This window comes from Centroberyx affinis, unplaced genomic scaffold (assembly GCF_046629955.1).
Source record: "Centroberyx affinis isolate AG114_WGS23_722 - 3 ecotype Tasmania unplaced genomic scaffold, CSIRO-AGI_Caff_v1 ptg010059l_1, whole genome shotgun sequence".
Classification (NCBI taxonomy): domain Eukaryota; kingdom Metazoa; phylum Chordata; class Actinopteri; order Beryciformes; family Berycidae; genus Centroberyx; species Centroberyx affinis.
The window spans coordinates 35,645-59,000 of record NW_027284729.1 but is presented as its reverse complement, the minus strand read 5'-3'; the positions used below and the strand labels follow the sequence as shown (position 1 = coordinate 59,000).

The 23,356-nt window shown below is 43.7% G+C and overlaps 1 protein-coding gene across 1 annotated transcript in view; it reads left to right on the top strand.

The window, feature by feature from the left end:
* The window catches only part of LOC139640636 (dystroglycan 1-like), a 29,343-nt gene extending 6,225 nt beyond the window's left edge, over nt 1–23,118 (top strand). Inside the window, exons 2-3 of the mRNA XM_071514809.1 lie at nt 14,471–14,932; nt 15,063–23,118. Coding sequence (XP_071370910.1) covers nt 14,471–14,932; nt 15,063–16,889 — 2,289 coding nt within the window. The 3' untranslated portion in view covers nt 16,890–23,118. The remainder of the gene's footprint in view (nt 1–14,470; nt 14,933–15,062) is intronic.
* Nucleotides 23,119–23,356: the final 238 nt, after the last annotated feature.

Genomic DNA, 23,356 nt, shown 5'->3' with positions numbered 1-23,356 from the left:
AGCTGATTTTGAGCCGGTTTGCTGCAGATTAAAAACTACTTCCACACGTCAGAGTGGGGAAATCCAATCAGAACACGACCTCAACACGCTGCTCCCTCTCTCTCTCTCTCTCCAGTGTAGAGTGAAGCTCGCTCGACCAAAGGGCAGAGGGAACGCCCAGCAGCTCTCTGAACTGTATCACTGTAGAAAATGAAAACACCCAAAAGCTCCATTTGATTACAGTTATTGAATGTTAGGAACGCTCAAATCTCGGTGGATGATGAACATAGAACTCAAGAGTGATGCTAAGTAAGAGAATTTACATTTTTAAACTGGGTTGACCGTTCCCTTTAAGTACAGTTTTAATATTTCTAGCTTTAAAATAAGTGAGGAGATGGACCGATATGTAAGTAAATAAGTAAAGTTTATTCATACGGCACCTTTCACAGAAGCAAAGTCACAAAGTGCTTCACAAGTCATCATTCCGATGATATGCTCCACATACACGATGCCCCAACCATACGGCTGGAAAGGCAACCATTTTGGATTTTTCCAAACAAGTCCTCTCCGGGGCAGAGCAGCAGCAACAGCGGCACTGATATTTAGTTCACTGTCTGCAATGGCTGCAGTTAAAAGGTGGGGCCTGTGTGACTGCAGCATCTGTATGCAGGTGCTGCTGGGATTTAAATACCCAGCGGTGGGTGTATCGTCTACTGTTATTAATGGAAGTGGCTGCTAGAATGGGGTTTCTGGCCAACAGATGAGTATTCTCCACAGCCTCATTACCACAATTACCAGCATAATTAGCTGATTGGCTGACGGGTTGGCTGGCAGGCGGGCTTGCCCCCTTCTTTTCTTTCTTTCTTTTGTTCCAGGAAATAACCAACGCTGGCTGAAAACTCTTTTGTACTGTCGTTCTCGGAAAAAGAGAATTCCGAGTCCAGTAATGCGGGGATAGAGTGTGTGTGTGTGTGTGTGTGTGTGCGTGTGTGTGCTTGTGTGTGTGTGTGTCTGTGTGTGTGTGTGTGTGTGTGTGTGTGTGTGTGTGTGCGTGTGTGTGTGAGAGAGAGAGAGAGAGAGAGAGAGAGAGTGTATACTGTACATGCTTGCCATATTTGAGTGAAAAATTATGTGTGGGTATACCCCTGTGTGTGTGTGTGTGTGTGTGTGTGTGTGGATGTGTGCCTGCAAGCCTGTGTTAAATTGTATTGTGTATTCCTGTGTGCATATTCGAACGTGTGTATTTGCATGCAGATTAAGAAGAGTAATACCAACAGTCAGTTGGTTTGAAATTGCCACCCCAAACCATGTTAGATCTCTCTCTCTCTCTCTCTCTCTCTCTCCCTCTGTAAAAATTGACCCAAAGCGAAACCCAGGATAACAAACAGTTTATTTGGTAAAACACTGGTCTCCCCCTGCTCTGCTCTAAACAGAGTCTGAGATCACACAGAGAGGAGGTGGCAGCGTGAGTGTGTGTGTGTGTGTGTGTGAGTGTGTTTGTGTGACAGTGAGAGAGAGAGAGAGAGAGAGAGAGTCACGGTGTGTGTCAATGACAGATACAATTACTGTGTGCATACATGTGCGAGAGAATGATTTTTTTGCATTTGCGTACATGCATGCATATGTTAGAAAGAATTGTGTGTATATGGGAGAGAGAGAGAGCTACTGTGTATGTGTGTGAGTGAGAGAGAGAGTTAGTGTTACTGTGTGTGTGTGTGTGTGTGTGTGTGTCTGTGTGTGTGTGTGTTTGTGTGGTTGTCAGAACACATTGACTAGCTGTTTGGATCGTTCCCCTCTTGATGAATGGAGACAGTAGCTTGCTGTTGTAAAGGGCCATTCCCCCTGGGGGCATTTTGGTGGGAAAACCGACTTTCTCCTCTCCTCCCCGCCGCTTCACTTCTATTCTCTCGCTTCATTCTCTCCTCCTCCTCCTCCTCCTCCTCGTCTATTTTTCTGTCTTTTCACTGTCGCTTTCTCCCCCCCTCCTCCTCCTCCTCCCGTCTTTCTGGCATCTTGTTAAATTTCCACTGTCCGCTGTTCCTCCCCTGCTCTCTCCGCCTATGATGGAAGGAATCACTCCCCCCCCCCCTTGTCTTTTTTATCACTGTCATTCTCTTCCTCTGTCTTTCTGTTCCACAGCAAGCCTTCCTTTCTTTCTTTCTATCTTTGTTTCTCTACCACAGCAAGTCTTCTTTTCTCTCTTCATGTCTTTCTTTCTCTTCCACTTCTCCCTCTCTCTTCAGCTGCTGCAGATAAGCTAGCAACACTAGCAAAACCCTATCTGTTTTTTCTCTCTACCTCTTCTCTATACTTTTTGCAAGACACTTCTACTGCTTTCTTTCTTTCTTTTTATGAGTTTCAGCTATGTCTGTTCTCTCTCTCTCTCTCTCTCTCTCTCTCTCTCTCTCTCGCTTTTTTTTCCTCTGCTTCTTTCTCTGCAGTTTAGCTTGCAAGACCAGAATCCCCTCCTTACTTCTCTTTATCTTTATCCTTACATTATCTTTTATTTCTGATTCTCAAGGCCATTCTCTTGCAGTGAAATGTTGTCGCTCTTTGTCATCTCTCCTCTTTCTCTCTTTCTCTTTTTTTTTTTTTTCTTGTTACAGAGAGACTCACCCTATAAGCCCCTGTAGTTCCATAGTTGCTAGCTGGCAGGATGGCAGTGGAAAACTGGTATTAGAGAGAGGGAGGAGGCAACCCAAAGATAAAAACACACACACACACACACACCAGAACATATGAGTCATCCGAGCTGTTAGCTAGCACGCCGCGAACGGTTTACTGGCACCGGAATGGTGGTGGCCATGTTGCTATGTAGCTAAACATACGGTAGGCAGTCTTTGGTTCATATGGTCCAAATTATACACTCCCGCAAATTCATTCATAATTTAGTGTGTCTTAGTTTTAGCTGATGGTTGTGTGTTTGACATATTTCTACTGGATAACATGCCCTTCTCTTCCATCCAGAGTAGCTAGTATTTCGCTGTTAGTTATATTAATGCCTTCATGTCAGTGTTGGATTTCAAGGCATAATTTCCGTTTGACCTTTATCCCACATAATTATTGCCAAACAGCCACAGTTTGACTCCTTAACCTCCAAAAGAAGAAAAAAAGAGAGAAAAAGCAGTACTTTTTAGAAAAAAAAGAGATGGTTTGTAACTTTCCAAACAAGGAAAAAAGAGGATATTTTTTGAGCCTGTTCGCCATTGCATAGAAGCTCTCCGGCTGTTGTTATGGTGTGTCTCCCTGTAGCCTAGCAACCGAGAGTTCTGGACCAGCCGACCGCCGGTATCCTCTAGCAGGCTTGGTTGTCGCCCAGGGGGGAAGTTGAGTTGCAGCGCGAGGTGCTGCTTTCATTGGTTTTCCAGTCTTAAGTGTGCCAAGCCATATTTGGTGTCTGACTGTTACAGTAGCAGATTATATTTAGATGGTGGATGCTATGATTACAGACTGACCTGTTAAGGCAGTTATACACAGAGCAATTTTTTGAGCAACTCTGACGGGTAAAAGTCCCAAAAGAGTTGTCTGATTAGTGGGGTCAGAAACATTAAAACATGTTTTTTTGATTCAATATTAATAATAATAGTTGATTACATTTATATAGCCCTTTTCTAAGTACTCAAAGCGCTTCACATATCGGGGGGGGGGGGGGGTCAACTCATCCACCACCCGTGTGTAGCACCCACCTGATGATGCACGGCAACCAGTTTACGCCAGAACGCTCACCACACATCAGCTAATTTGTTAAATGAGGTGCTGTTTGAGACAGAAGACAATAATACTAGACATATGTATATATATATAAGTATATAGATGCATATATAGGTGCATGCTTAGTCGCTAAATCCACAGTTTTCTTTTTTCCGGGGTTAAAAATCAAAAGTAGGTGAGCGTTATTGGATGTTTTGTGGTGTCTTACTTTAGGTACACTTTACGCAATCAGATTGATTTGATAGCTGCTCCCCCTCTTTCCACTGCTGCTCTCCACACCCATTTCATCCATTTCATTGCCTTTTGCAGACTAGTGGTGACTGGGACTGAAGGGACTGAAACTCAGGGTGCTGTCACCCTGTAAATCACCATGGAGCATCTTGTTGCCCAGAAACACTGAAATCATTTTTTACCCTGTGTTGCACTTTGTCGCTTGTCACTGGAAGCATTGCTCCAAAAATTGGACCGTGACAACATTGCTGTGCGCAACATCAAGCATTAGCTTTAAAATATTACCCATGATTCACCATTGACCATGAAGGGTTCTATTCCAAATTGCTGTACATCCATTTTGGGGGGAAAAAAACACAATTCTTAACTTTGTTTTAGCTTTTGTACTACCAGTCCTCTTGTTAGAGTAGATGTCGTATTTTCTAGCATTTGACATCTCAATTTGGAATGAAACTCCATATGTTATTCATCTCATCTTGAACCCACTGCGTTTGACAACACTGACTTTGTTTTGAGTGACCAACTTCCATCTCTTCTTCAGGCGATAACACCCCGCATCTCCAGCACTTCAAAAAAAGTCCCCTCTATATCATGTCCCTCGTTATCCCTGAGCTATGTGTTTAAGATTTAATGATTTGTGTCGGCACTATAGCTCGTTAGCCGGAAAAAGATAGCTAATGTTTTATTCACACGGCATCAAAGAAAAAGGGATAATTGCTGACCTAGGGACAAGCGGGGGCTTGGCCGAGTTGTTCGTCGGGCATCTCAGAGGAGAAATGATTCTTTAAGGATGCGCTCAGCCTGTCAGGTTGCAGTGATGGAGATGGCTGGAGGGGAAGGGAGAGCATGTTCATCAAACATCTCATTGTAGGGGGAGTGAATTAAACTGGAGTCGAGTTCTTTGTTTTCTCATTTTGTCAGCATCGGGTAGAAAACTCGTAACCTCGTATCTTCCAGCAGTAGAGGAACTTAACTTCGGAAAAAATGTGGTTGACTGTTTTTTTTTTTCCCCGTTGATGCCGCTGTAGCTTTGTGGCTTTACAATGCATTTTACATTAGTCTGGCTTGGCCCTCAGGTCCTTCTGTAGTGAACACTGGACTAATTCACTATTCCTTCCTCCTCCCCTCTCACATCACTTGTCTGTACAGTTGCAACCCTACTATAGGCCTATTTACACTGCTCTAGCACACATAGCTATACAACACTGAATCTTGAGTGTATATTCTGTGTATATCTATATATTCTACCAGTCAAAAGTTTGGACACACCTGCTTTAATGTACTCATCATGCCATTTTGATCTAAAGCCTTATGCTTAAATGCTTGAAATTAGTTTTTTAGACAAATATAAATTAGGGCTGAACAATTAATCGAAATTTTATCGAAATCGCAATATGGCCTACTGCAATTTTCAAATCGCAAGAGGCACAATAATTGTTAAAGGCGAAATGTGTGTCAAAATACCATTTCAAATTAAATATTGTGGTGCTGCAGAGATGTCCTGGCCTACACGTCATATTCTACAGACTTAAGAAAACATCTTTGTTTGGTACAGATCCCCGCAAAAATCACACCATAATCATTTTAATACGTTTTTCAATGAAAATGAGAATAATGATGGAAAAATTATCATTCCCTCTAATATCACAAATCATATCGCAATTGCAATATCAGTCAAAATAATCGCAATTAGATATTTTTTTCAAAATCCTTCAGCCCTAGTACTCATCATGTCATTTACACTCATGTCATTTTGATTCAAGCATTTAAGCCTTATGCTTAAATGCCTGAAATTAGTTTAGTGAAGTAATGATCCTATGTGTGAATTTCCTTCCAAAGCCTTTGCCTTTCCATCAAAATAAAGAAAAATGTGTGTGTCCAAACTTTTGACTGGTAGTCTATGTGCAGTATACTATCCATTGTAGTATATCTTGCACGGCCTCTTTGGACTTTACATGAGGTCCTGTCATCCATCATGTGTGTCAGTAGCCTACTGCGAAACAGTAAGTTGTTACTGTGTCTCAGCACCAAGACAAACTCCTGTACATATGAAACATGTTAAGTGATTATGATTCTGATGGAATGTTTTCAGCCCACAGAGGACAATGTCAGCTCTCGCTTCCAGTGCAAAACAAGGAAAAATTTGCAAGGAAGCAGATAATTTGCACAAGAACAAACACAACCGCAGAAGCAGACCAGAACCACCGCTCATTTTTGTTCGTTGGAATTTTTGGTTTGTCTTATTGCCAAGGAGAGTGGGCTGCCCGGCCGCTCTCAGCATTGTAGTTTTCAGCCAGGACAGAGGAGATATGCTGGGATGCGTTAAGAGAACAAACAGGTTTGTTTGTCCACTTTTAATAGATGCCCAGTACAGAAATTGGCACCAGTCCTTATTTCTAGGAAAAACAAAATCGTATTTGTGTGGGCTTAGCATTACTGCAGGGGAATAGGTGCGGGTATATCGTTTTGTGTGTGTGTGTGTGTTTGTGTGTGTGTGTGTGTGAGTGTGTGTGTGTGTGTACATGCTGTTCTACCCTAGTAAGGACATAAATTCCCCTCAAAAAAAAAAAGAAAAATGTACTAAGAAATTTCTACCTTGCGAGGATATTTGGTGTGTCTGTGTATATGAATGTGTGTGTGTGTGTGTGTGTGTGTGTGTGTGTGTGTGTGTGTGTGTGAGCGCGTGCTGATGGTAGTGAGTAATTCTGGTGGGGCTGCAGCATTAGTCAGAGCGGGAGCTGAGAGTCTGCAGAAAACGAGCCACACGCTGAGACAGAGAGATAACACACACACACACACACACACACACACACACACACACACATAATGTTATTATTCCAAGCTGCAGGGGTCACACAAACATACATATGCACACACGTATATATAGTGCACACACAATCTTTCTTTCACTGTCTCTTATTCTCTCGTTATCTCTCTGCTTCTTCTGCTCACTTACTCACACACAATCTCTATTCCTGCCTCTATCTCTTTCTCTCTCCCTCTCTCTCTCTGTCTGTCTCTCTCTCTCTCACACACACACACACCTCATCTGCGTACCCGAGACTTTGTTTACAGTGTGCTTTATTTTTCTTACTCCCGGTGTCCAGCGTAGCACAGTAGGTAGTGAGGTAGTGTTGTGTTTGGGAAGCCAAGACTGCTCCGTGGACGACTACTGCATGAGCAGCTAGCTGAGAAGTTAGCTGCTGTGTCCTCGCCTCCCCTCTCGCCTTCCAGTAGTCCTTGTTGTAGCAAAACACACACACACACACACACACACTTACACACATACACTTACACAATCACTCTCCCACACATCTACATGGTCTCTCTCTCTTTTTCACAGACACATTCACACTAACTCTCTTTTGCTCTCACACGTTTGCACAGTCTGCCTCTCAGTGTCTCTGTTGCCCTCACACATTCACACACACATTCTACCTCTTTCTGCCTTCTCTCTCTCTCTCTCTCTCTCTCTCTCTCTCTCTCTCGCTCTCTCTCTCTCTCTCTCTCTCTCTCTCTCTCTCTCTCTCTCGCCCTCTCTCTCCCTTTTGTTCTCTCTCGTTTGCTCTCTCGTCCACGCAGCTGGAAGCAAACAATGGCCAGCTTCTGTTGGCTTCTGAGTAGCCGTTCACTGCTGTAAACTGCAAGCAAATGGGGTTTCTCTGCACAGGAAAAAGAGAGAGGCAGAGAGGGATAGACAGAGAGAAGAGGGAAAAGAGAGAGGGAGAGAGTTTCGCTGCAGGCCTTGGCAGGCAGGTTTACCTCAGGTTGTGTGTGTGTGTGTATGTGTGTTTCTGAGTGAGAGAGAGAGGGAGAGAGAGAGAGAACATTCTTTAGTGCAGGTTTTATTGCTAAGAGCCCTCTCAATCATTATACTTTAATGACTATATAATAGGGGTATGTTTGCGGTTATGAGTGTGAGCGTGCGCGTGTGAAAGAATGCACGCACGTCTATATGTGTGCACTCTCAAATGAATGTATCGGAGATCATGATGTGTTCCTGGAGTCGATTTGTCATGTGTACATCTGCGTTTGCACGCGAAGCTCTCTCTCTCGCACTCACAAACATTTTAATGACATTTTTCTCTCGTCCCCGCAGCCCATAATGTCTTCCTTATGCTACCGATGCCTGTGAATCTCTGACATCGCACCGTCCTACAATGGGGCCTATTAATAGAAGGGGGTATATTTTTCCTGGAACCTCCTTCATCTCTGGGAATATGCAGTCCCATTCCATATCGCTGTTATCAAAATGAAAATCTCACAACTCCTGTTTCACCGCTGCTTTTTTTGTTTTTACTTGAATTGAAAGTGTACATGGGTTTTTTTTTATGGTACGCATGGTAGGTTTCATGGCCTAGGACCCATCCAAAAAACCCACTTTGGAATGTCAAAACTACATAGTGAACGAACGCTGAACACGCTGACATTTTGGGAGTTTCTGGGTTTTTGCATCCGTTTGCCAGCCATATTTTCCCATTCCTAGATTGCACTGTTAAAGTGTTTGAATGTGCCTGCTGTGGACCCGGGCCACAAATGAATTTTTAACGGTAGAAAATGGGCTGTAAGACGGATTTCCCCTCGTAAACATCCGCCTGCCTGTTGGCCACCCGAAGCCCCCACCCCCCCACCCCCTTTCTATAGCTCTTCACCTCCCTCCATTCATCCATCCATCCCTCCTCTTCGCCTCACATTTTCCACTGGAAACACTTGACTGTGCCAGCAATTCCCTCTACGCCCTCTCTCTCTCTCTCTCTCTCTCTCTCTCTCTCTCTGTAGGTTTTGCTTTCTCGCCTATTCTCTCTTTACTGTCTCTCTCTCTCTCTCTCTCTCTGTATGCAGTCTCTTTCTCTCTCACCCTGCATTGGTTTTCTCTCTGTCTCTCTCCACTTTTCACCTCTCCTTTTCACATTACCTCTTCCATGTTTTCTCTCTCTGTCTCTCTCTCTCTCCCCCTCGCTCCACCTTTTCTTCCCCTCCGATTTCCCACTTGTTCCTCGTTACCTACCCTAGCCTCCTCCTCTCAACACCCTACCTCCTCCCCTCTATTCCTGCTTCCCTCCATCCTTCCTTCCTCTTGTCTTACCTTACCTTCACGCCCCCTTATTCCCTTCATGCCCTCGGTGTTCCCCTCCCTCCCATTTCCCCTCCAAGCTTCATTTCACCCTGAATCATCATATCACAAAGGCATGCCCAGGCTGCGCCTCCTCTTTCTCCTCCTCCTCCAAAATATGAGGCTTATCTGTCGAGCTGTCACCCGGGTCCTAAGCAACAATGGCCTCCTTTCTCCATGTTCTCCTCTTGCCGCAACAATGAACTGCTTTCTTCCCCCAAACGCCAAGGGACTCGACGCCTCGTCGTAATATCTCTATGTTTAGGGGATCACAGTCTCTCTCTTTCTTTCTCTCTCTCTCTCTGTATCTATAGTCGTTGCTCGATCTCTCTCTTACTGACTCTCTTTCCATCTGCCTCTCTGTCTCTCTCAATATCCCAGTCGCCGTCTCTCTCTCTCTCTCCCTGCCTTCTCGGTGTCTCCCCGGCTTCGTCTGTCCTCAGAAGAGGTCTGTGATGAAATTGCTTGTCTCTCAGGAGAAAATAAAGGTGCGGCGGGGGGAAGTGTTCTTTGCTTTGATAAAGCAACTCTATAGATGGATACCGTATTACCCAGGTAGCGAGAGAGAGCGAGACGGAGTGGTAGACACAGGGAGGGAGAAAGACAGGACAAACAGGAACAGGATGAGAGAGGAGAGAGGTGGCGACTGCAAAGCTATTTCTCCACCTGAAGGGAACGAGACAGAGAGAGGGAGAGAGAGAGAGAGAGAGAGAGAGAGAGGCTGTGATCCCCAAGCACAGAGATATTGCATTGACATTGAACTCACAATCCATAACATGAACTATCAGCACTGAGGCTGTTTCACAATCTCTCTTTTAGTTTTTTGTCCAAGCTTTAATACTACCATACTTCAAACTGCAGTTACTCTCAGCGATCAGGGATTGTAACTCTAAACAAAAAAAAGCTGAGATGGCAGATGGAGCGAGACCAGTGAAGCAAAGTAAATGAGGATCATGGCAACGATACGCGATAATGTCCCACAATGTTTCATGCCTGTCGATCATATAGACTTCAAATACGTTTTCACCCTGGTTGTTACGCCACAGTGCCATCACGATAGCTTATAGTACTGATAGTCATGGTGGCTTTTTGGCTGGCGTGTGTGTATGTGTGTGGGTGTGTGTGTGTATCAGTGAGAAAGAGATGATCAAACAGGCCCCGACTTTGATGAGATTATCATTCCTCTCGTTTTAATTAACAGTCTTTTTAGTGAGGGGGGTGAAGGGGCAAAACAGATGTGGCGTGCCGCTGCGTTCACACTGGGGGTGACAGCTATGCTTAGACTTCTTCGCAGATGTCAACGATTCATTCCCCAAATCACCCCTCGCTGCTTCACCTTAAGGGCTCTCGTCGCCTAGCTGCTTGGGTTTTTAATGCTGCCAAAGACACTTGCCGCTTAAAGTGATCGTGATTTTCCCGAAATGTTGGAACGTTGAACTGAGAAGATGCACACAGGACATCGTGTCTCAAGCGAGGGGTTGCTATATAAATCAATCCGTCTACTGACTGCAGAAATGTGAATATGGTTTCAGTTTTCCACAGTACAGCAGCAGTAATTAATTGATGCATGCTATGCAAATGGTAGCCCAACAGTGAGCTTGTTACCAGAGGGTGATTGGCTTGAATCCTCGCTGGGACAATCTGGGTGTGGGAGGTGAATAAGACATGTTGTCCCCTCCCTCCACAGCAACTGGGTAAATTACTTGCTTGTGTATGTAAATGTCTTTGCCCCGAGTTGCCCTTGCCACCACCTTAATAGCTTCCTTCCCTACTTGCTGCCTAGCCGTCTCTGCTTCCCCAAATAAATCTTCCCAAATGCAGGGTTTTCCCTGGCTGTTTTAGAAAGGCTTAGGCGGTAACCTTGCCAATGGTATGGGTTGTGCGGAGGGGATAGGGAGGCTCGAGGAAATCTGTGAAAGCACACGATAACCTTTAGGGCCAAACATCAAGCTCTCTTACTCTGAAGCCTTGTTCCAGAAAAGATACAAAATATTTTTCTTGACATTTTGGGGGATTTGATATATTTCCCATGCTCTTTTCAGAAAACTAGAAACTCTCTACTGGGCCATACACAGGTTTAAAAGGGCAAGAAAACCCTGAAAAGTTACCACTGTTTCTTAATTTAACCCTTATTAAACCAGGAAAGTTGACTTAGAACACATTCATTATATATAGGGATATTCACATATACTCCCTCATCACTGATGGAAGTTGCCCAGTACAACCGCAGTCTTCTTCTGTTGGCCTCTGAAGCGCTTCAGTGGAGCAGTTAGGGATCAGAAATTGTTGTGGGAAGGAAGACTGTTTCTTGTTCACTGCAACATTTTCCCAAGTGGGATTCAAACCTGCCACCTCCTTATCATCAGCCTGGTGTCTTAGTCTATACCAAGCTATTCAAAGTTGCCCGCTGGAGCCAAATGTCTAAACATGTGGTGCAATTGACTTTGTTAGTTGTTAGCCTGCAGTGTTTTCACCTCTCCTGGCTGTTCAAATACCTGACAAATCAAATGAAGTCTCACCTATTTTTCCCATACCCATATTTAGTTGTCAGCAGGTAAACAAGAGATTGTCCTTGTTCTCTCAGAGGCAACTTACAGAGGAATTTACAGAGCAATTATGACAGTTATGATGAGATTATTGCCTGGCAACTCACTTGGCCTTTGCGGTCTCTTTATGATTTAATTTGCCATGCCATGTCGAGAGGCACTCGGTTTCAAATTTTGAGACTGTGGCAAACTCCTGACAAATTAAATCAAACGTAGCTCTAGGTCTCTCCATTTGAAGTATTTTTGTTTGTCCTGTTTTTGTTTGTTTTTTTCTGTACAGGCAAATACATTCCCAAAATGTGCAAGCTAATGAAAAAATGAAATGAAAAATATGTTGGTTGAAATATGATTTCTAAGTGTATTTTGGCTATTTCTGTTGCATACCAGCAGTGTACAATTTGTTCATATTAAAGAAGGGAATGCATAGGGTTACTGAGATCTTAATGGTTGCAATCCTGCACATTTTTCCCTGAAATGTATAGTTATGAAGGTGGATGCGATTGTAGGTGCATTTTTGTGTTTCCTGAAATCGATAGTTATCAAGGGGGATGGGTTTCTTAATCTTGTCTGAGGAACTGGAGGCATCATCCTACTTCACCACCCCAGAAATTTGTCTGCCACTGAATTGTCAGCTTTTGATAATAGAAAAAGTGAGCATGTTAAATAATCCACTCATATGCATCTACAAACCCAGAGGAGAAAACATTTATATAACTCATTTCCAATGCGGCCCTTGGCTGTTTCTGCTGCCTACCAGTGAGCTGGTTCTTAGTGATTCTTTTTGGTATTGGTGGTTTGGTACAGAGCTTCCCAATCCTCCCCCTTATCTACCAGTGGAAGGTGGAAGGTGGAAGGTGGGAAGGGAGTAGGATCCATCTCAGGGAAGCAGGGTGGAGGTTTGAAGAGGTGTGGAAGGATGAGGCTCGTCCAGGGGGAGGGGTTTTAAAGGAACTGCAGTCCAAGGAGGGATAATTGTTAAAAGCCCATCTGCTGGCAAGGTTGTTGTTTGTGTGTGTGTGTGTGTGTGTGTGTGTGTGTGTGTGTGTGTGTGCATGTCCGTCTTTGTCTGTGTATGTCTGGTTTACCATGTGTGTTTGTCTGACAGAAAAGGTTGCACATGCACACACGGCTTTCTGTGTGTGTTTCTATGTGTGTCTGTCTATGGCCTTGTACCTGTGTGTGTGTGTCCATTTTTGTGAATGTCTGCACGCCTGAGAATGTGTGTCTGTGTGTGCATTTTCTTGTGTGTGTGTGTTTGTATATGCGTGTGTGTGTGTGTGTGTGTGTGTGTGTGTGTTTTCCCCCGGCGCTGCCTGTGTGCTGGTTAGAGCATTAATGATGTGTCTTGGGAGCGCTGCCTCTACATAATTTATCAACCAGGATTTATTAGCCGCAGAATTAACTTGTAGGGGCTGGGGAGCGCAGGACGCATTTGTTCTTGTTTTTGGATTTATGTGTGTGGATGCATTGTCACTCCCCTGCGATCCATTTCTCTCCATCAGCCTCCTGCCACAGGGGCGTCCCCAGCCCTATAATTGGCTAAGTTATTTTAATTTTAGTTGGGCTTAAATTACAATTCAGAGCTGTGTGTGTGTGTGTGTGTGTGTGTGTGTGTGTATGTGTGTGTGTGTGTGTGTTTGTTTGTTTGTTTGTTTGTGTCTTAGAGGGACAGTTCCTGGTGGATTGAGGTGCATACCATATGTACGTGAAATGCAATGGGATTGAAAAGCAACCCAAATGGCATCCCCTATCTCTAATTTACCACACGTTTAGTTAGCTTGAAACTGGAGTTGTGTTTCAAAGGACTGTGTGTGTGTGTGTGTATGTGTGTGTGTGTGTGTGTGTGTATAAGAAGGGGTAGGGGTTAGTGGACTACTAACTATCTCTCATCTGTCTTCCCTGTCACTCTGTTGAATATTGTGAAATAAAGCAAAAAAAAAATCCTTGAATAACAGATATAACTTCAGTTAATTTGGATTTGGAATGATAAAAATACTGGAAAGACAGAACAAACAAAATAAGAACAAAATATGAAATATGAATATGTGGGTGATAGAAAGAAACTGTGAGGTTCTTATGAAAACATCTCACCCGCTTCAGAGAAAGAAAAATCAAGATGACATCAAAACTTAAGAAAATAATCTAATCCTAAAAACAGAATAGATAAAAATTGTGCTTTCCTCCCCCATGCTCTGTGAATAGGGCTCTCTAAATTTCCATACAAATATCTGAAGATTGCTTTTGCGAGTGTGTTTTGTATGTATTGTATGAGTGTTTTTGTATGTGTTGTGTATTTGTATGACTGTCCCTGACTAAAACGTTGCACTGCTTCATGTCAAGGCCCATACAACATAAGATCACCTGCTGTTTACATCTGTTTAATTGCTAAGACCTTGTGGTGAAAACCTTGTAGTTTTATCTCAGTATGCAGGTATCTTTTTTCTTATCTTTCTATTTAGCCTTAAGAAGTGGTTTAGTTTTAATCACAGGAAACAGCTAAATAGACCTTCACTTCATACGCAATCTGAACAATGTTATTTCCTAACTGGGAAAGAATCAAGTTTTAAAATATTTCCGCAGTTGTTAACAATTATCGGATATTATGTTTTTCTCATAAATGCTTGTCAACACTTCACTTTGTTCTTTTTTATTATTTTCTTTCTGTCTGTCTCAGATCAAGACGTAATTTTGTTATGCATGCTTTTGAAAGCTTGATTTGCTTGATTCATATTCATCATACATATTAATCTCTTGTTCTTTCCAATTAAATGTCATTCCGCTTTTAAATGTTTGTGATAATCTTTAACTCGTGCCTCATTCATCATGTCTCCTTTTTTAAGAAATAAAATAATTGATCAATCGCTTTCTCTTTTGCTTCCCTCTCTCTCAGATCACAGAGATGGGTAAGGATTCCCTCCCTGGCTGGCTGCACTGGGATGCCAACAGCAGAATCCTGCAGGGTCTACCTTTGGAGGAGGACAAGGGCGTCCACTACATCTCCGTCTCCATCTCCAACCACACCAAGACCGCCTCTTCCTCGGAGGTCTTCTCCATCGAGGTGCACCCTGAAGATCACTTGGATGCAGACTCGGCCCAAATGGCGCTCAATCAAGCCTCTAGCGATGGCGAAGTCCAGCCGTTCATGTGTGGCAACGAGGAACCGGTCACGGTGCTGACGGTGATCCTGGATGCAGATTTGACCAAGATGAGCTCAGAACAGAGGGTGGAGCTGCTGGATAACATGAGGAGCTTCTCTGGGGTGGGGCTCCATTACATGAAGATCCTCCCTGTGGTCAACAACAGGCTGTTCGACATGTCGGCGTTCATGGCTGGGCCGGGGAATGCCAAAAAGGTGAGTGAGCGAGCGAGTGAGTGAGTTCAGTTAAGTTTGGTTGTAAGTGAAAACTGAACAAGTAATCAACAAGTGGATGGGTTGAGTTAACAAATCAACGTTTATTTATATATATTTCTCGTTTCTTCAGGTGGTGGAGAATGGAGCTCTGCTATCCTGGAAGCTCGGCTGCTCTCTGGACCAGAGCACAGTGCCAAACATCAACAGTGTCCAGACTCCCGCGAAGGAGGGCACTATGTCAGCCAAGCTCGGCTACCCTGTGGTGGGCTGGCACATTGCCAATAAGAAACCCCACATCCCCAAGCGGGTGAGGCGTGCGTTGAACAACACCCCAACACCCGTTCTGACCGTGCTTCCTCCTACAACTCTGGTGGAGCCTCCGGTGAGGATTATCCCAACCCTCTCCTCTCCTTCCATCGCTGCACCAACAGATAGCTCTGCTCCCCCAGTGAGAGGCCCCGTTCCCCTGCCGGGCAAGCCTACAATCAGGGTCCGCGACCCTATCGCTCACACCCCAACATTGGGACCACCTCAACCAACCAGGGTGATGGAGACCACCAGCACCATCCCCATCCAGCCAACCATGACCAGGCCTACATATGTAGAAGCCACTGCTACTCCACCCGCACCTACCAGAAGACCCACCAGGAAACCCAAGAAGCCCAAAACCACGCCAGTGCCCAGAGAGACGAAGACTACCACAGCCAAGCCACCCAGGCGCACCACACCTGCTGCTGGTGTCATCCCGGACCCATACAATGAGAAGCCTGTTCTGCGTAACCCCATCGACCAGGTCAATGCATTGGTGGGCACCTATTTCGAGGTCAAGATCCCGTCTGATACGTTCTTCGATAAAGAGGATGGTACCACAGACAAGCTGCGGCTAACGTTGCGACAGAACCACAATGAGGTGGTTGGAGATGACTCCTGGATCCAGTTCAACACCACCAGCCAACTTCTCTATGGCCTGCCTGATGTTCAACATGTCGGAAAGCATGAATATTTCATGCAGGCAACTGACAAAGGTGGCCTGAATGCAATTGATGCTTTTGAGGTCCGGGTGAACCGCTGGCCCGTCAACGACAAGACCCCTGTGATCTTCACGGCCCGTTTCGACGGTGAGCCACGGTCAGTCACCAATGACATCCACAAGAAGATCCTTCTGGTCAAGAAGCTGGCGTATGCACTTGGTGACCGCAACAGCAGCACGGTGAGCCTGAGAAACATCACCAAAGGGTCCATTGTGGTGGAGTGGACAAACACCAGCCTCCCACAGCACCCATGTCCAAAGGAACAGATCACAACCATGAGCAAGAGGCTCTCCACTGCTGAGGGAAAGCCCACAAATACCTTCAGGTACTCTATGGAGCCAGAGTTCAGACCAATGGACGTCATGGTCAAGGGAAGGGCGAGTTGCAGAACGTACTCCTTCATCCCACCAGGAGAAATCGATATACCTGAAGCTCCAGCAGTCACACCAGCTCTTGGAACAGGCCGGCAGAGCACAGATGACGTTTACCTCCACACGGTCATCCCCGCTGTGGTGGTGGCCGCAATCTTGTTAATTGCAGGCATTATCGCCATGATCTGCTACAGGAAGAAACGAAAGGGCAAGCTGACCATCGAGGACCAGGCCACCTTCATCAAAAAAGGTGTGCCGATTATATTTGCAGATGAGCTGGATGACTCTAAGCCGCCTCCCTCTTCCAGCATGCCCTTGATTCTGCAGGAAGAGAAGCCCCCACTTCCGCCCCCGGAGTACCCCAACATGGCCACGCCAGAGACCACTCCCCTCAACCAGGAGCTGCTCGGGGAGTACACAGCTCTGCGGGACGAGGACCCCAACGCGCCTCCCTACCAGCCTCCACCTCCCTTCACCGCTCCCATGGAGGGCAAGGGCTCCCGTCCCAAGAACATGACCCCCTACAGATCCCCACCTCCCTACGTCCCGCCCTAAGACTTGTCCAGCCCTCCCCTCATAGGATGGAGGGAGAGGATGCCTGAGGAACTGTGACGGTTTCCATGCTGATGTTTGTCTGTTTGGATATTTACAGAGGGAGGGATGAAAAGAGGTGCTATAAGTACAAAACAGCTAAAGGGGACTTGGTTTAGGAGGGGGAGTAATGGGTGGGGAGGGGTTTTACAGTAGAGACGGGCTGATTGGTTGAAAAAGCTGGGAGGGACTACTGTTTTAGTGGTAGCCCAGCTACTACGGTGGCCTGCAAAAGACAAACAACTTCTCGTCACGTTGGCTTACGGGCCGACCAGTTGGTCAGCAGCGACAATTGGGAAATGTGCTCTCCCTTCCCTGCGCTTTCATTTTTTTCTCTGTTGTTTTGAAAACTGGCTTTTCTTTTGTTTTTGTGTCTTTATCCCGAGATTGTTCTTTTTTCCGGACTGACTTCAATTCAAAATCCTTTGCCTAACAGCTCTTCTTTTGTCTTGCTTTTGAATAATACGAGAAGACAATGAACTGCCATCAGACCACTGCAGGCAACAACTCTGGTTTTTAATAAGGAGAGTGAGATTCTCTGAATATGAAAAAAAAAAAAAACTATCACAAGGATCTTGAATCGCCCCTGCAGACAACACAAGAGAATGGTAGGCCGGGGTGCGTGCGTATGCGTGTGTGTGTGTGTATTCAGACTCAATACGGTTTGCCTTTTAACACTAGCTGTCTGTTTCTATCCTTATTCACAATGTCTAGTAAAGATGAGAATAACAAGGTAGCCTAAAAAAGATTTAGAGATGATAATAAATGATTTGTTTGTTTTATCGGTTTTAAAAATTCACTGTATATCTGGAAGATGTTCTGATAGATTGTGTTATTATATTTTTTTGGTGGTGGAAGAAAGGAAAGAGGGAAGAAAGGGAGTGCCTCACTAAAATAACCTGCAGGAGCTCTTTTTCCCCTTTTTGTAAAACAATGATAGGTCTGATCCGCGCTAACAATGGATGGTTTCCATTAAATGAAAATCCCACCCTCCTCCCATTTGCTCACATCTCCTCAGCAGATCCAATAGGCTTGGCTAGGTGTAAACAACAATAAAACTAGTTTGGACCATGCACTGTTGTTTCAGATCTGTGAGGGAGAGTGAATAATGGCACATTGGAAGAAAGTAACAACTTTCACTCACGGTTAGTGAAGAAATATAATGAACTACTGTTTCTAGTACAGATGATCTAACTTGTGAGATGTAGTTTCACATGGATTTCGATTAATGCAACTGAACCCTCTCCCTCCACATTTTTGACTTCAAATTAGCAAGTTAACAAAACTATAGCAAACATAGAATGCCATTTCTGCCTTTTCGGTGATGCAACTGGAAGTGTCTTTTGTACATACTATAGTTCACCCATCAGGTTTAAACTGTATAAAGTAGCTCCAAACATTTACGTAAATGGGAAGAAGAGCCCTACAGTTTATTTTGGACCAGGGATAATTATTTTTTTATGTAACGAGGCAGTCGTTCTCTCCGGTCTGAGGAGAAACATAGCGTGCCATGGAGACTGTCCCAGATGGGATTGTACAGATATTCACATTTTAGAGGTCACAGAGGAGACGACTGTGGCTGAGATGGAGGCAGAGAGACGGAGGGAAGAAAGAACACTTGAGTTTCCAGTAATTAGCTCATCTGAGGGAAAACACACTGAAAAATGGTCGATGAAAATCTCTATCTAATTTTTTTACAAAGTTTTTGATACAGCCTCAAATTGTTTGATTATTAAAAGAAAACATGATTAATGATTAGTCTTCTGCGATTTGTAAAATCTTAGCTTAGAGATTCAATTATGATTCAGTTATGTACACTTTTTTTTTTTTCTCATGGGTCACATATTTCAAGTGTTTTATTTTATTGTGTGTGTTTGCATATCAAAATGTATCTCCCACTATTCAAAGTTGGAATGACCCATATTTTATGTAATCACAAATTTTATTTTTATGTCCTTATGTTTGCTGATGAGTTTCGACTGAAAGTGACCCTTTGCAATAATAATGTAAGGTGCAGTCCATTTGGTGACTGGTCAATGCAGGCTCAAGCAAGTGATACGTATAATGTCATAATGTTGTTGGTTTTTGCAGGATGCCAAGGCTTTTTTGCTTAACAAGTGTGCATTGTCATAATAAAACCAACTGGTACGATAAAAAAATAACCCTTTTCCATCCATGTATCTGACTCAACTCGCCCCATCCAGCTCAGTTGGGAGTTTTCCTCAGACGGGAAGTGTGTTATCTTGTCATACATCCCATCGAAAACTGATTGATGTTTATGGATGAGGTTTTTGGTCACTGTCACTTTTCTACTGCTTCCACTTAGCCTTGAATTGATAAATCAATCTGTCTGAAGTCCACAAGAGGTTTTCTGTCCCTAGACGGCTTGCCGTCCAGCGACCGTCTTAGCTCTTAGGACTCATTGGAACGGTCATACTGCTGTCCTTTTTGTACTAAATTATTCTGCTATTGAATGACTAGTTGGACAATTCAGTTTGAAAGCTCTGCCCATTAAAAAGGCTACGCTGTGAAAACACTCTCTCAGCTCCATCTCTCTCTTACCCACACATTACATACAGATCATTTGCATTGATTACTTAGAATATTGATTAGATGTAAACAATTTGCAAGCTCTGCGGCACCCCTCTGATCACTCATGACAGAGTTTAATTTCGAAGCGGCGGGAATGGTGATGGATGTATTCCCAAGGCATGCCTAGTCACTGAAATGGATAAACGGATCACAGGGATGACAGAGATTAATGGAGGATTGATCTGGGTTTGATTGAGACACCTTGTCAGATGGGTGCCTGCGTATTATAAGGACATGACAAGGTCCTTTATAGCGCTAGTCTTGTTAGCTCTTATTCTCTCTCAAACTAAAATCAGCAATACGACGGGGCATTTTTCAGTATTTTTGTGTACAAACACTCTCAACAGAAGGGGCTGGCTGCAAAAGTTAAGAATTTGATGAGGTGTTTTGAAATGTAAACAGTGATTTTAACCATCCTGCATGTAGCTTCCTGTGGGCGATGGTAGTAGAGAGGCAGGTGAAGGGGGGAGGTGGAGTTTTAAGGGTAAAGAGGGGTCTTCCATTAAAGGAATAGTTCACCCAAAAATGAAAATTCTGTCATCCTCTACTCACCCTCATGCCAAATGAAACACAGGTGAAATTTGTTAGTCCATATAACACACAGGGAGGCTGCCAGCACAACTTGGTAGCAGCCTTCTCCAAAACAAAAACAGACAAACAATCACACTGTGAATAGAAAGACCTATACACCATTAGTTGTTGCAAATCAATCAGCTATAGTTAAGATTTGCACTAAATTATGGTGTAAATATACTGTAGGTCTTTTTGGAACTCTGAAGAACTGGTCCCCACTGACTTCAGTTGTTTTGGAGAAGGTTGCTATGGAGTTGAGCTGGCAACCTCCCTGTGTGTTTTATGGACAAACTTCACCTGTGTTTCAACTGGCATGAGGGTGAGTAGACGATGACAGAATTTAAATTTTTGGGTGAACTATTCCTTTAAGCAATAGATTTTCTCTTGTTTGTTGCGTGTTTCTTGAGGCCTTACCACCCATGATGATGCCTCTTGCTACTCAGACCGCTAAGCTCTATAAAGAGCCTGGACCATTCGCATAACTCAGCCACTTACAGCTAGACCTCGGTGTAGGAGGATTGCACGTGGAAATCTTCAACTCCAATGTGCCGAGCGTCTGATCGGGCCTGTCTGAAAGATTACAGATGTGCAGAGTTTGCATTTTACGGGGGCCTAATCAATCGGCTTCAACGTGCCAGACAAGCTCAATCAATCACAGGGGAGTTGCTGAAATTATCTGTAGTGCCATTTTGTCAGTATCCTGCTGGAACCTTGTATCACAGAAAAAGTCAACTTTTCACGAATTGAAGGAAAACTGATTGATTTTCCACATTCATGCCTGTGTGAATTTTTGAAATTTCACAAGGCATTACAAGTAGTTTGGCTAGGGCTAACGGTCATGACATGTTTTTTTACACACAAGGGATGATGGCAGCTGTCTGTTACGGTAAAGAGGCAAAATCAGAGCTACAAGGTTTCTGTCGGACAGTGGTGATTTAGAGCCAAGGGTTTGTACTTTATAAAGCCTCTCAGAATAGCAGCACTATACTTAATGCATCCAAGAATAGGAGTACTTCTCGGAATAGAAGCCTCAGAGTAGGATCAATTATCAGACTACACGACCGTACACTTAACTATGATTTAAGAGGTAAAACTGTCCCAGGTTCCTTAGATACCTAGTCCTCGCCGCTCCTATTCTTAGATACTAGATGAATATCGTCCCAAATTCTGGAAATTCTGGAACAGCCACACACGAGTGTACAATCAGGTTTAAGGAAATGCCCAAACTGACATTTAACATGGACTTTCAATTAAGCCTCGCGCGGTACTCCCGCTCGACTCGGAGGCTCATGTCAGAGCGGCAGCACGCCACACAGTCGGATACTTGGAAGACTTGATTATGCTTGAAAGATGAAGAAAACCAAAGATAAAATACACACAGAATGCACATAAAGTGCATTTGTTCTCTCACTCCGGTTCTGTTGCCTTTTGAAATCTTTTGCGTGAATTACTTTTGCAGTGTTTGTGAGATGTGGGCTGTGGGTGTTACAAAGGATACGAAAAGAGAAACAAAAGAAGTCACTGGGTATGCTTTCTATACACACTCCTGATGGAATTGGTTGACACAGGCAGTTGATCCTGATCTTTTCCATGGCTGTCTAAACAGGCAAAAACCAGAAAGATCCGATCTGAACCACAAAGAATGGAAAGACAGATTTTCTGTCCCTGTGTTAATCTAACCATTAATTACCCACAGTATTCAAGTCAGCTTTGGCCCACAGAATGATGAGTCTCCTTTTTTTGGTTAATATGTTTCTTGTCCACTTGCTCTATTGTTGCCAATTTGTGATGCAGTGTAACGCTGTGTGTCACATTAACTCAGCCTTATGCCTCATAAACCCCTTTACAGCTGCCATATAACAATGTCCCACATATTTCTGCTCTAGCATATTGTTGGATAAAAACCACGTATCTTCAAAAAAAAAAAACCCAGAATGCATAATTTCTCATGGTCACAATGCGATTTTACTTAAGACCTTGTCGGACAAAACGTTGCTATGAACTTGCTGGGAGCTTAAAATTCAGTGAGTGGATATCCTTGTATTTTGCTGTGAGTTTTGACTTAATCCTGAACCTGAGCTCGATGTGGGTCAGACGAGCACACTTCTACTTCTATTTCACTCACTAAAGTAAGAAAAACAAATCACAGTTACAAGATTTTCACGCAACAGGAGCGACAATTTTATTTTTTGTATTTGTATTCAGATGACTCCTTACTACTGGAATGATGATGATGATGATAGAAGTAGTGATGATGGTTTGAATAACACTATGAATATTACTATGCTTGTAATGGATTTTTGAAATGACGCTTTGTCTCCTTGTCCATTGTTTCCTTTCTGTTTAACACCAGTTTCCCAACACGTAATCTAAATTCTGGACGGAACAGACATTTTGTACTTTAGTGTTACATATAAAGTGTGAAACTCTGGGTCTGTCAGTCATATCATACAGTCAGTTTGATATCAGACAAGAAACACTGAACAAGACAAGGCTAAATTCACTCGACAAACTGGAATAAAATTCCCTTCATTCAGTCCTCTGATCGATGATTTGTTCTCTCTGGAGTTGTAACAGACTTTATGAGTTGTAAATTGAGCTGACTGAATCTCTTTTCAGTAATTGAACAAAAGTATAAGATTGAACATTTTGACAGTTGGGCTGTGCATTTTTGTCTTTGAGAAAGTGGTATAGCCAAATGATTCAACATCATACCTCTGAAGGATCATTAAATTGAAAGTAAATCGACTATCCATCCCAGGGAAAGTCCTTGAGGAAGAAGTCATTGAGAAAACAACTCATCCACTCCTCTGCAGCCTGGCTATTGTCCATATTATCATGGGGACTTTCCACCTAGACACACACTGAGGGTCGAATGAATGCCTGAGTCCAGAATGCACAGGATGACTGAGCTCACCAAGTTCATTCTGTTCTGTCTTCATTTTATTTCTTTCTGTGATTAATAGCATTCAGTTTATTTATGCTACTAGATGCTGTATGTTAAAAATCTTGTATTAAAACAAGTGTTTCCACTATACCCTGTCTAGATGCTCTTTGTGCCTCCATAATAATACATAAGATGATCGGAAATACAGTGGTAGCCATCATAGCCGTCCCTCCCTCCTATATCCCCAGGGGGAACATTATAGTTTCATTTAATCTCATGCATTCATCCTGTATCTAAATTAGAGGCCGCTGTATTCTATTCTTAATTCTGCCTAAATAGTCACACACAACTCAAGTCCTGAGGTCATTTTTTTTAATAT